Raw genomic sequence first — 13510 nt, 5'->3', positions numbered from 1 at the left:
TGCCTGAAAAGAGCGAAGCCAGGAATAGCTCATTGTCTGTGCTCACTGTCAACCCTGCCCAACCTGTTTGAGAGAGCAATCCCACAGCGCTGCGTAAAATAACAGGGACTAGTCAGAAGGCAGCTGTAACCATCGCCTCCTCTGCTCAGCTGGCAAAGGGCTCCTGTCACTTCCCAACCTCTCAGGTTACTTGCTATTTTAAAGGCAAAAAATCTAGGGAAACGAGCTGGCAGACTGAGGACAGCCCACCCTGACAGTGCTCAACTTCAAGCATGAAGATAGGCATGTTTCACATACATAAAGATGCTTCGACCCCATTTTCTGAGTGATTGCTTTGACCACCAGAATAAAAGCACAGGGCAGTAACACAGCTTTGTATTCCTGCAGTGGCTTAGAACCAAAAGACTCTGCAGCTACTGCTCACAAGAAGCAGAGAATATTCTCCTATTCTTCTCAGGTAAGCAGAAACCTTTGAGATCACACAAATAATCAGGGGCAGAGCTGGGAAAAGGACTCTGGAATCCCTGAGCACCTGGCACGGCACTGCTACCACTCTGCCCCCAGTAGAGCAACATTTCATCCCACCTTCCCCTACCAAAAGAAAATTATAACAACAATAACAAATAAAAATGCCATAAACTTAACTGGTATTTTATTGAAACTTAACAAACCTGGCCATAAAACCGAGACTGGGAAGGAGGAAATAAAAATAAACAAACAGCCGCAAACTCTAGTTCTGAAGAGCGACGGTGTCTTGGAAATCATGAGGAGCGCTGGAAATGTCACTTACAAGATATACACTGCTATTGGCAAGGGGTATTTTTACAATATATGTGCATATCTAAACGGTAAATATGTCTTGCCGCTGATGTGGATGCAAAGATAAATATGCGCATACCAATGGCCCCACATGTATGGATGCATTTGTATCAGAGCCGTAATTGCAGAGCCCTCTGTGCCGCCGCGCTGCTGCTTCAGCACTCCACCGTCTGCCTCCTCGCCACGCCTGAAAATTACAACCGCCCGAAATCTCAGAGACACGGCTAAGAGGAGCTGACACACTCGGGTGGGAGAGGGGGCGGGAACGTGAAGAGGCCTGAAAATTAAGGCTCAGGTATCCTCCAGGAATCCCAGTCAAATCCTTTCACGAGAGGAGGCTCCGTCGTAAATCTAATCTGCCCACTCTGAAAGGCTCCATCCTGAACACACCACGGGTCTTCGATGGTCATAGCTTGGTCTGGGGCTTCTCAGGAATTGAGAGATAACAAATGAGAGAAGCTTGTCTTAGAGCTTGTGAACCCAGGTGAAAAGGGCTCTGATCTTGGCATGGAAGTCCCTTGATGCCATTGTGTGTAGGCTTAAAAACCTACTAGAAACCCCAACATTTTTTATGACTTGTAGCACTGTGGAGGAGTGGTTTATCTTCAGCATCCAGACAGCTCATTAAACCCATCACCATCAAGACCTATCACCTTAGTAATGAGTTTCTATGAGGTCAGCACCTGCTTCAGGAGTGCTGGAAATCTTTAAGCAAGCTATGGTTGTCAAATCTTACCCCTGGGTGAAAGCCTACATCAAAACAATGTCTGTGAAGAGATTTCTTACATCCCTAACGCTTCTGATGAGCAAAACCCACTACAGTTTTGCCTCCAATTCAAAAATCTTCAAAAGTTTGACTGCTGGTATTTCTTGCACCACTTCTCCAGCTCTTCAAAAAGCTTCTTCTCCAGATTCTCCAATGTCTTCTGTGTTCTGATGGTCTCGACTTCCAATTCAAATTTTCCAGGACCTCTTATAAATCCTTTTCTCTAAAGTACTGGACAACTCAGATGGCATCAAGAATTAACACAACCAAAGCTGAAGTCAACAGCAATGACATACATGCATTGAGAGCACAGGATTTACCCCTCCTGTAACTTTTTCTTGTGCCTCTACCATGGCCAAAGATGAGAAAAGAACATGATGGACCACGCAGCTTCTCAGCTGGACAAAGCCATTGAGTTTGAAAGCAGGTCTAAAAGCCAGGGATGATCCAGCAGGACACTTGTTCTTTTTCACTTGCCAACACTTTAGACCGTGAGGCCACGACCACAACAGTCTCTGCTGAAGCAGGGTCCTCTCCAGCACTGTGTTTTGGATACAAATGGACAAAGGAAGAGAAGCAACAGCAAGACCTGTGCCTGATGAAGTACATTTCCAGACAACAGCTTTGCAAGAAGATTTTTACAAAACAAAAAGGTAAGCAGGAAAAAAAACAACAGCTCAGGACAATGCTGGCTGCTCTGCGTGGAAGATTTCACTGGATGTCATCACCTGTGTGCGCCCCTTGAGGACTCTGGTTGGCAAAAGGGTCTGCCCACATAAAATAGCTTTCATTTGCCATGTGGTTTTTGTGCTGAGATTGTCCAGGCAATCAAAGTGAGGATGGGGAGTTGTTAGCCCAAATGAGCCAGACATCTCAGCTTATTTGAACATCTGGTTGATAAAGCCCAACTGCGTGTATTCACGATGAAAAGGTGTTTGACATTCAGGCCTGGGTGACTGAGGATGGGGGACCCTGCTTTGAACGTGCCAGATGGCCAGACAGATGCAATCCTTGCCCTTGTCAATGTGTGGCCAATCTCTTTGACTGACTGAAGCCATTCACTGATCTCCAGTAACATGGGCATCAATGCAGAGAACAGATGGGCCTGCGTAGCCACAGCAGAAATGAATTTAGCTCCTGTCCCAGGTCCCATTGCATCCAGTTCCACCTCCTCTTCCAGCATCATGGCCCTCCAGGGACTACATTGCTGGCCTTTTCTTCCTCATGACCTGTCCTCTGCCTACTTTCTTTCCACATGTCCTACAATGTATTTAAACCAGAAGGTCTGAAAAATTCCCAGCAAATCCTATCTTTATTCAGGCTCCTTCCTCACCAAAGTCTCAGCCAGTGATCTAGGAACAGACAGAAGTCCACGGTGTAAAAGGAGAGGCATCATCCATCTTAGTCCTTCACCTCTTCATCTAATTCCATGTTCCTCCCTGGGGAATTCAACACATCTGGATGGCTCATGGTCCTGGACACAATCCTCCCAAATCTTCCTCAGACAGGTATTTCAGACCCAGCATGTACAGGTGTGCTTCTTGTTGCCAGCACCTACAGGGCAACCTGAAGTTAATCACATGACCCCAGATGTCTTCAGGATCCATCTTTGTCCCAAAACGTGACAATGCAGGGATGCCTCACTGAGCTGTTACATCTGCATGGTCAGCTGGGGAGACCTCAACCTGGGATGCCACTGCTGGGAGATAAAAATCTCAGGCAATTCCAGCTGTCTTCTCAAGAGAGGACATACCAGGACACCCAGACCCACTATCTCTGCCAGCTGACTCAGAGACCACTGCAGTGCTGACAGCAGGGCCTCCCCCTTGCTTTGCCACTGTTGCAGTCTACAGGCAGGGTGGTGGGATCCAGGCCAGGTTAGAAACACTTTATTTCTAGCAGAAGAAGGATCTCCATGGCCTCTGAGCTCCTCTTGCCCTGCTTTTAGCACCGCTGACACATCAGGCAAGTGAAAAGAGGTCAATGATTCCGGAGTGCAGGCGAGCGAGCCAGAAAGAGTACCCAGGAGCTCAAGTTTTACCTGTTAATAACAGGACTGTTTGTCCTTCCTTGAAAGAGCAGTGTTACCCAGGGATTATCTCAGCTGTTTACTGCAGGGTACTGGTCAATTTATCTCTGAAACAACTGTGTTACTGCCTGTGGGGAAGGCGAAGAAACAGCCTTGCACTGGAGCACTACTTAACTGGGCAGGCACTGGGGAAATACTTATTCTCCTACATGCAGGCCAGATCCAAAACCACTTAAGCAATTTGAAGTTCTTCCCTTGCTATTTCAGGCCTTTGGATCTGACTCCAGTTGAAGAAAAGAGGAAAAGAAAGAAAGCTGTGTTTCCTTGCTCCAATGTGACGTGGGTTGCAGGACAGCATCCCAGGCAGCAGGCATCTCCCTCATCACACACTGTTCTGCCCTCTCCAGCAGAATTCCCTCCAGCCTTTTCTACACGGGGGTGTTAAGAGACCCCACCTGACCAGGTATTTTGAGTGAGTTCTTTGGAAAGAATGAAATTTTTGAAACCGCAGCTAAATCTTCAGCAGTTCAGGCAACTGAAGGGGAACAAAAATCTCCAAACAAACCAAAAAGAATCAAACATATTTCCTGCAAACTGTCCTTGCAGAGCTCTGCTGCATCTACCTGAGCCCTCAGAGCATCTCACCTGAGCCCGGGCAGGCAGCCCTGGGCAAGGAGGAGGTGGCAGAGATGTGTCCCACCTACAACATCTCTGCTCCTGGTGGCTCTGGGGGCAGACCCTTAGAAGTACCATGTCCTCTGGAAATTAAAGGGTTATGTGTAGGAACTTCTCTCCACTGCCCAACTGAATAAGCCTTCTACCACTTGCTCTGTCAAAGCCATCCACCTGAGCCCCTTCAAGGTGTGGAGGACCTCCCCAGCACAGAGCAATCAACCCCCATTTACACATTAGCTCATGGGTAACAGGCTGCCTTTGCCTTCCTGCTGGGGGACTGGTTCTGGACATCAGCCAGAGACCCATGTCACACGTTGCTCTCTTTCTTTGTTCCCTGGCTCTCCACTTCCCACACAAATCCTCCAGATCTGGGGGTGCTTCTGGGGTATGATCCTTTTATACCTGCACAGGCAGGGTTGTGTTCACTACAGAAGCATGTCCTGACAGCAACCAGCATTTACACAGTCTGCTTAATGTCTTGCTGCCCCCCATCCTCTTTACTCCTCTCCTTCCTCTGAGTAGCCCACCTGATAACAGCAAGCCCTGGGAAAGGACACTATGAGCAGACACCAAGCTCAAAGGCACAAGAGTGGCACATTCCCACTCTCCCTCCCACCCCTAAAAAGAAAACAGGCACACGGATATTTGCATGGATAACAAAGTACACTGTACCTACGAAATTCACTTTTTCCCCTTCTTTTAAATAAATCCCAATTTTCCATCGCTCTTGGGAGCACAACCAGCTGACCACAGCCCCGGATCATTTTTGGGTCAGTCAACTTTGCAGAAGGCACCACACATGAACTAAGCATCGTTCTCTAGCAGAGGAGTTGAAATCTGGGCAAAGTGCTCTGTGCCTTTGACCCTCAAAACAAACAAATGGAAACCACAGCAAATGGGAAGGAAAGGGGGAAAGGGAAGGAAACGACCCATGAATTTCTCTGGATCGCACTGACACAAAGGGAAAATAAAATTCACACACAGAGCACACTCTTGCAGGTGATCCAGACACTGTCATGTAAGCAATCAAAGATAACCACAATGGAAAGAAAATCAAAGAATACAAATTTATCCAAAACAATCCTCAAAATGGCATGAGTTAGGACACCCCAGAAATGCTAGGGTTTATCCATTAGGGTCACTCATGCTTTCAGCCCCAGAGAAATAAAATCATTATGCAATAAGTTTTCCATTACTTTTTCTCTCCCCACAAAGTGCAAGCAATCCCAGCAACAGTTTTCAGATAATTTTTCTGGGTTTGTGTTTACCATCCATGCATATAATCCCCAACATAGTCACAAGGTCTGATCACATCCTTTTTCCAATGAAAAACAGAACAGGAAAGGGAAAGAGGAAAAAACTGAGAAAACAGGGGGAAAAAAAGCAAAGAAAATAAAGTACCCCCCAAACCAAACTAAACCCATTTCTCCTTTTCATTTTTTTAAAGACCACAAAAGTGAGCAAACCAGACCCAGAAAATAAAAATTGAAATAACCAAGAGGAGAAAACAAGAGAGAGATTAGAGGGAGGTGAGAGAACAAACAAAAAACCGAACACTAACGACCCGAAATAAAAGAAAAATAAAAACTAACCAGCTGAATTGGGAGTTGAGGGTGAGTTAGCCTGGCTTCCATGGGCTGACACATTGGTAGCTGTGACAGCCGTTTTGGCAGCATAAATATTGGCTTCCTCTTGAAATTTACCTATGTTCTTCTTGTACCGGATTCTCTTATTTCCAAACCAGTTTGATACCTAGAGTGAGTTTAAGAGAAGACAAAGACATTAACATTTCAGCTCTGGCAAGATCACCTGGGTGAGGAAGGTGGATTAGTTCAGGGTAAGCAGTGCATATTCTTTTCCCCCCCAAGTTTTCCTAGCCATGGAAGGAAGCACCTTCTATCCATGTGTGGCAGACCAAGCCTAATAAAGGTGATGGGACCCTCTTGGGAGCACTGGGTTTGTGTGGATATATCTTGGTTCCTCTATAGATGGGATACCGACTTAAGGAAATGGGATGCTCCACAGGAATCATCACCCCACAAAAATATAAGACGGATTCAAAAAAGCCTGAACTTAAAAAAAAGTATGTGTCATTCTGGAATTTTTTTTTGCCTTCTCCTTAGTATCCCTTTGATGGGACAGATGCCCTGATTCCCAGATGCCCATTCTCCCTTTGGAGAAGCTAATGTGGTTTTCAGGGAGAACACCCAGCACACTGTCTGGGGCCTGGGTGAGTGCACAAGGCCAGAATTGGATGCTCTTTGTCCAGCTGAGCTTGGCTTTGCAAGGTTTAGCACGAGCCACCACATAAACTGGGAACTTCAGTGGAAGGTTGGAGAGGTAGCACAGGGCTCATCCTAAAAGTTCATTTTGGTCCCAGGAAAAAAGTGAGTCCCTTGGAAGGAGGTGGGAGATGTTTTCACTGTGTTTGTCCAGAGGTCTGCTGATAATGATAACCCTGTTCACTTGCAGGCCACATGTCACACTGAACTACTTCAGAGAAGACATGGGAAATATTTGACCTACAGTTTGGGAAGCAGCTCTCAGCTTCTCTTCAACAACACTGAACACAGAGTCAGGGGAATGTCTTATGTGCAGGTCTCTAAGCAGGAGACAACTTCCAGCCACCACTGACCTCTGAAAAAGCTCATCAGGATGAAGAGAATGGAAAAATGCCTGAGGATGCTGCAACTCTCCCAAAAGAATTTGAACACTCCTGGAATTGCTTGGAGCTGCAACCTTGAGCAAGCAGATCAATGCTTTGGTGGGACTCCAAGGACATTCTCCCTTTGCTTGCTGGTGAGCAAGTTCATCAGTGCTCCCCCTTTCAAATGGACTGAACACACACCAAGACATAGAATACAATAATAGATGTTCATCCTTGGAAGCACATGACTTTTTCCTTATCTTAGGAAAATTGTTTGGGCTTGGGTGTTGATAACTGAAACCCGCAAGCTTTTATTCCTGTGATGATCTCTACCTGCAGTGCTCCTAAAGCGTTCAGCAGCTTCCATGCAGAAGTGGCTTCATCCACCACTACTGAGCTGCAGGTATCCAACCCTGCACTGCTGCAGAGCAGGAAAAGAAAATATAACCTGCAGAGACAGATCAGCACCCAATCCAGATCTGGGAGTGAACATCTGGATGGCATCAGGAGCAGGGGCTGTTTGCAGGGAGCTCCATTTCACCTCTTGGTTTGCCTTTCTCACTAATGACAATGAGCTCCTTTGTGATCTTCCCACTTGGCCATCTCTCTACAACAGTTCTTCTGGCTTCAAATGCTGGAGCCAACGAGTATCACAGGGCAGGAAGATGGGATAAATGGTCACCACAATCAATCTTCATCCAAAAACTTGTGAAGCAAAGAACTTGCCTGGCCTGGTCAGCCTTTGAGTTCAGATCAACTCTGCTTGTGACTTACACAGATTCATGCAGCCCATGTTCCCACTTGGTCCCAGCAAAACCAAAGCTGGATGTGCATTTCCTTCTACCTTCTCTGGATGAAGAAGGGAGGGAAATCCTGGTGACAGGCACAAAACAGTTTTGATACAGCACGGTCAAAAAACAAAGTAAGTGCAAAATTTCTCCTGGGTATTTTGCCTTTGCAAGGGAAAAGTTGCAAGTGTGAACAGATGAATTAGAAGTGAGAAGGGAAACATCAGGACAGCTGGAGCTTTACTTAAGCCAGTATGTGCTGTCTCTCATAGGTAACTGGGAAGAATCAACGTTTGGGTCTTGTGACCCAGGGGAGGCAACTGGAGTCACTCAGCAGGCATCCAACACGGTGACGACACCTACCCTTGGATGCTGTTGCTCCTGCTGAAGGCAGACATGCTCTCACAAGGACAACAGATGCTACTGCTGTCTTCAGTTTACTCAAGCCACGAGCAGGCACGTGCCTGGGGCTGGGAAGCAGCCCAAGACAGGGAATGCAACGGGAGCCTAGAGGGACCACTGAGCTCACATGGGGACAAGCCTACCAGAGGCCACACAGATTGGCTCTCAACCACACAGCTTCCTCCAAAATGAGAGGAAATAAAGAAGGGCAGGCCTGAGCAATGTAGGGCTGAACACTTCAAGGACTGACTGCACTCCTCACAAATCCCAGCAGCTCCCAGGTCAAAGCTACAGACTCCAGAAACTACATGGCTGCCTTGAATGTATGGAAACAATTCAGTTTGCCTTTATCAACTGCCCTTTTTTGAGGGATAAGCAAGGCAGGGAGATGTCATGTTCTGCAGCACAAGAGTAATGACAGAGAGAAATGACACCGAGAAAGCCCATCCTCCTTGGACCATTAGCCCGTCTGACCCAGATCCTTCCCACCAGGACCTGTCCATCCCACCTTACCAAGTAAAATCTGCACAGCTCTTCCCACTGTTTTTAACCCCTTGGCTTAAAGAATGGACTTTCAGCTCAAACAAGTTCTTCTTGCAAGCCAGCTCAGCACTAATTCCTCCAGGAGAAGACTTTGCCTTTCTGGGTGGAACCACAGAGTTTCTGTGCTGTTAACACCTCAGTTGCACACACAGCCATTGCTCCGTTTAGTCCTCATCCCTTCTAAATTCTCTCCCAGACTGTCCTTTTCCATCCATAGGTTCAATCTGCAAGTGCCATCTGCTCTCCCATCCACTCTCACTAACTTGTACTAAGCTCATTAAGTAATTAAAAGCTCAACACTGGGACGTGACTGACTTGCCTGAGGTCTGGAACGCCCCTCACCACACTGAGCTTTCCCATTAGTACAGTCTTTGATCTCTCTTACCTGTGAGACTGTGATGCCGCATTTCTTGGCTAGCTCTTCTTTGGCTTCCTCACTGGGGTAAGGGTTGCTGAGATGGGAATAGAAATACTCATTCAGGATTTCCGTAGCCTGCTTGTTGAAGTTCCGTCTCTTCCGCCTTCACATGGAGAAAGAGGGAGAAATAGAAGGAAAAGGAAAGGGAATCAGTGCCAGGGATCCAGAAACAGAAATGCAATTTTACATACTCTGACTTTCCAACCTCCCTGCTCCTGGGAGTATGGAGTGCAATACTTCACGGCCAGGAATTTTCTCAATTGCACCTTGCTGGTGTCACCTTTCTCAGCACCTTCCAAAGCAAGTAATTCTCCATCTGAAACTATCCCTGTGTACCCTCCAGCTCATAGAAGAGGGATGTCCGAAAACTGGCATCCAGCTCCTCTGCCTGGGAAGGTGACTCCTGACACCTGGCTGTGGTGGCCAAAGACATCACTGCTACTCTGCAAAGCTCTGTGCTGAGGAAGCAGTGCTGGATACATCCTTGGGGAAGTTTGTTCCAATTACACATAGGCATTATCTGTCTGTTATCTCTTTCCTTGTACCCCCAGTGTAGCTGCCTCTCCTCCCTTTTGCAAGTTGAAGCCCAAGCCACAGTCTGCACGTAGTCGGCTTGGGAAATGAAATAATTTTACAGCAAATCAAAAATCTGGGACAATGGGAACAGTAGGAAAAGAGTAGGAATCTAGAGGGGACAGGATGGCCCGGAGGATGTGCTTTCATCCCTAACTGAAGTGCACATTTTCATCACGGAGAGTTCTTGTAATATGCCAGAGAATTTCCTTCTGCCACAGCAAAACCAGGATGTGCAATTCTCAAGGTACAGTTGGGAGCCTCCTCGAGACAGAAGCTGGATGTCTTGAATTGTTGTCCCTTCCCCTGCTGAGCCACAGACAACTAAGGGATAAGGAAGGTAAATAACCTCTGCGGCTCAAGACCAGGAGATATGGCCCTTCAGATGGACCTGAATTCACTCCAGAACCTCTGAACACCTCTCCGAGGCCTCAACAATACTGAATGGTGAGTGGGGAGAAGGTGGGAGGAACTCACCGTGCGTCCAGAAATCGGGAGCGCAGGATCATGACGGCTTCACACGTGCTCTGCTTCAGCTGCATCTGGATGGAGCTGAACTTGCGGTGGATGATGCTCACCATCCGCTCGATCTCCTTCGGCGAGATGGGTCGGGTCCGGCTCTGCTCACGCAGCAGGTTCATCACGTGGGTGGTGAATTCGTTGCATGCCTGGGATGGCAAGAAAAGCAAAAGAAACCCCAGGATCGGAAGGTCATTCGACAGTGTCGAGGACAAGACAGAGACAGCGCTGCTAAGGAGGGAGACCCGAGTGGAGGCCTCAGTGGCTAGGGCTTTTCAGGGCAGACCCAGACCAAGAGTGTGCTGGCACTCGGGGGAGAGAGAGGTTTCTCTCATCTGCCAAGCAGAGAACATTCTGGGAAGAGCAGAAGTTGATTTCTTTGCTCTCAGGGGAATCGTGGATGGAGCTGGGGAACGTTCATATAGGGTTCATATAAAGCATGAAGAAGTCCCAGCCACTGTTCTTCTGGTTGTGACTGGAGGAGCTATAGATGTACCCAAGGAGGACCATAAACCTTTTGACCCACTGTCCCTCCTCCTACAGCCCCACCACATGTCCTGCAGAGCCCCCCGTGCTTCACAGAAGCAGGTCCCAGAGAAACATAGCCCTGTTCCACATTCTTGGCACATCAGATAAGAAGTAAATAATGATAATAATTAAAGCCTGACTGAGGCAGGAGCCCTGACGAGTAAGGGCAAGCAGGTAACAATCCCAATTAGTTTGCTGCTGGCACAGCACTGTCTGCTGCTTCTGCTGTCCCCATGCTGTGCCGAGAGGACAGGGCAGTGAGAGGGGACAAGGCAGGGATTTTGAGGCCAGATGAAGGCCACTTCATTGCCCTCTCTTTCATCTGCACAAGCAACTCATGGGCATGATGGGATCCTCTGATTCCCAGAACTAAGCCCCAGAAACCAGGCTGAGGGCAGCACTTGGACACTGATGGCTGGAAATGCCTTTGGTGCTCCTGGGACATGGGAGCTGCTCCGGGGACAGAGTCCCCAGTTCCCACTCTATCATGGGGAAAAAGGGGTAAGTAGGGGTAAGAAGTACTGGCTTTGTGGACAAGTGACATGGGCTTGACTTCCAATGTCACCCCCACCTTTCCAAGCTGAATCCCCACCACAGCTCAGATCCAACAAGAAGACACCCCCAAGGCCAGCACAGCCCCTCCAACTGCCCATCCCCAGCTTCAGCTGATGAGGAAGGAGCAGAAGGTAAGGTCCATCCCTAAAGCCTGTCTTTGTCTGTGCCAAGGGCCTCTCCTTGGACTTGGGTAGCAGGGGACATGAGGTCTCCCTCTTCAGCCTGGGGCCTTGAAAGAGGAGCCCTGACGTGCTCTCCACTCCCACCCATGCGAGATGGCTGAGGCTTCCCCTTATCACACAACCCTGTCTCCACGCCTTGAGGGAGTGACAGCAAGGGCTGAGGAAAGCCACCAAAGGTCATTCTTCTAACCAGCCTTCTGCTTCCTCTAATGCCCTGCCAAAACATCTTTCATGGTGTGACAGTGCTTGGCTTCTCCAACACCAGAGCCCTGCCTGGCCACCCTGACTCCAACTCCAACCCAGGGGCACCCAGCTAATGTACCTCAGCTTGGCCAGTGTGGCACCTCAAGGGGTAGGACATTCCTCATCCCCACCACACATCCAGTTATCCAGCTCAAACAGGGGCTGGGCTGGCTCTAAACCAGAGACCTGAAACCCTGCCTGACCCCTGGCTGTGGAGCCCATCCTGCACCCAAAAAGGAGGGATGCCTTTTTGCTCACACTCCATAAACCACAATCTCTGGGTAGAAACCACAAGGGCAGTGGTGAAGAGAGGTCTGCAGAACATCTGGAAGCATTTGAAAGGAACTGGTTCTGAGCGTTGGTCTGTGAAGCTCTTCATGCAATTGTCAGTGTTACCAATGGCTGCATTTATGACCTGAACAGTTTTTCTTTTTCTTTTTTAAGGATAATTTTCTGCAAGAAAAAAAGAAATTCTTTTCTGGAAAAAGAGCTTTTCAAGCAGAAAATATATTCAAGGCAGATTTTGATTTAAGTCTTGCTTGGAAAAAACTGTTGCCACCGAGGCCAGCACGATAAAGAGAGTTCCTCCTTCCCAGGGCCAACTGTGGGCAAGATTTTGGGAGAGGAGTGGAAAGTAAAAATCCAAGGGGCAACGCACGCTGAGCATATTCTCATGCCACATCCCAACACAACACTCCAGCTCTCCCAACCCTAAAAAAGCATGTTTTCACTCCAATACCCAGCTGCATTTGCCCATACACTCCCAACAATAGATGTCAGTAGCGATCCAGGCTGTGCTCATCCACACCACCGTGCCGGCACCAAACGGCAGCTCCCCCACTCTGGCTCCTGCTCCCACCGTCCCATGACCACCAACCACCCCTCTGCCGCAAAGGAGCCTGTTACCTGCTCGTACTTCTCCAGCTCCGTGTGGTAGATCTGTCGGATCTGGGAGAGTTTGGCTCTGTAGTCAGAGTGCTCCACCGAGTTGTCGGAGCCGGCTCCTCCTGACGCAGCAGCGGCGGCGGCAGCGGCGGCCGAGCCACCTCCTTTTTCAGGGCCTGCCACCCCCTCGGCCAGGAGCATGTTGTCTAACCTCATCAGCTGGGGGTCCGTGGGCTCCTCTTCCTGCGCTCCCCGGATGCTCAGCACTGCCAGAGACACAAAGGGGAGAGGACTTAATTCAGGGAAGGGGATGCTCATCCAAAGTTAGACCATCAACAGGGCTTTTCTTCCTTTCCAAAAGGTACCCCAACAGGCTGGTGCTCCAAGTACTCATCACCAAGTGCAGCTACCTGGCTCTCCAGGGGCACTCCAGCTCCCTGCTTCCTCCCCTACCTCTTCCCCTCCTTCCTGCAGGAAAGAAGTAGGGCAGAACTGGCAGTGAGCTCACCTCAGAGCTTAACCAGAAATCCACACTTTCTGTTCAAATAGGAAGCAAAACTAGCAACACCAATCACAAACCAATAAATGCACCCGTTCTTGCTATCCCAGAAGGGATAGGGACCATATCCCGACTCAAGCATGGGATGGGAAGTTAGGAGTCTCCAGCTCTGATCTCATCTTGCTCAGGGGTCCTCTCATGTCACCCAACATGTCATTTACATCAACCCCAGATGGCAGAGAAAGACACACAGAGCCCAGGGCTGATGGTGCCTCGGTTTCCTCATTGTTAAATACAGACAGAGAGGGATTGAAGGCCATGCTTTTAGCCACACAGTGGGAGCACACGCAAAAATGTATGAAATCAATTTTATTCTCTGGAAAATGGCTTTTTTTTAAAGAATCCAGACATTCCACTGAAGTCTAAACCATGCTGAGAA

At 48.4% G+C, this 13510-nt stretch overlaps 1 protein-coding gene across 3 annotated transcripts in view; it reads right to left on the bottom strand.

Moving 5' to 3' along the window:
• Nucleotides 1–13510, bottom strand: part of PBX1 (PBX homeobox 1) — a 131448-nt gene that overhangs the window by 14125 nt on the left and 103813 nt on the right. For all 3 annotated transcript variants that reach the window (XM_027658346.1, XM_027658345.1, XM_027658347.1), the window contains exons 3-6: nt 12594–12838; nt 10138–10328; nt 9055–9190; nt 5882–6041 (exon numbers count right to left, since the gene is read on the bottom strand). In XM_027658346.1, the coding sequence (XP_027514147.1) occupies nt 5882–6041; nt 9055–9190; nt 10138–10328; nt 12594–12838 (732 nt within the window). The remainder of the gene's footprint in view (nt 1–5881; nt 6042–9054; nt 9191–10137; nt 10329–12593; nt 12839–13510) is intronic.

This window comes from Corapipo altera, unplaced genomic scaffold (genome assembly GCF_003945725.1).
Source record: "Corapipo altera isolate COAL_440 unplaced genomic scaffold, ASM394572v1 79, whole genome shotgun sequence".
Lineage (NCBI taxonomy): Eukaryota > Metazoa > Chordata > Aves > Passeriformes > Pipridae > Corapipo > Corapipo altera.
Note: the sequence above shows the minus strand (reverse complement) of the source record. Positions and strands in the feature narration are given on the sequence as shown.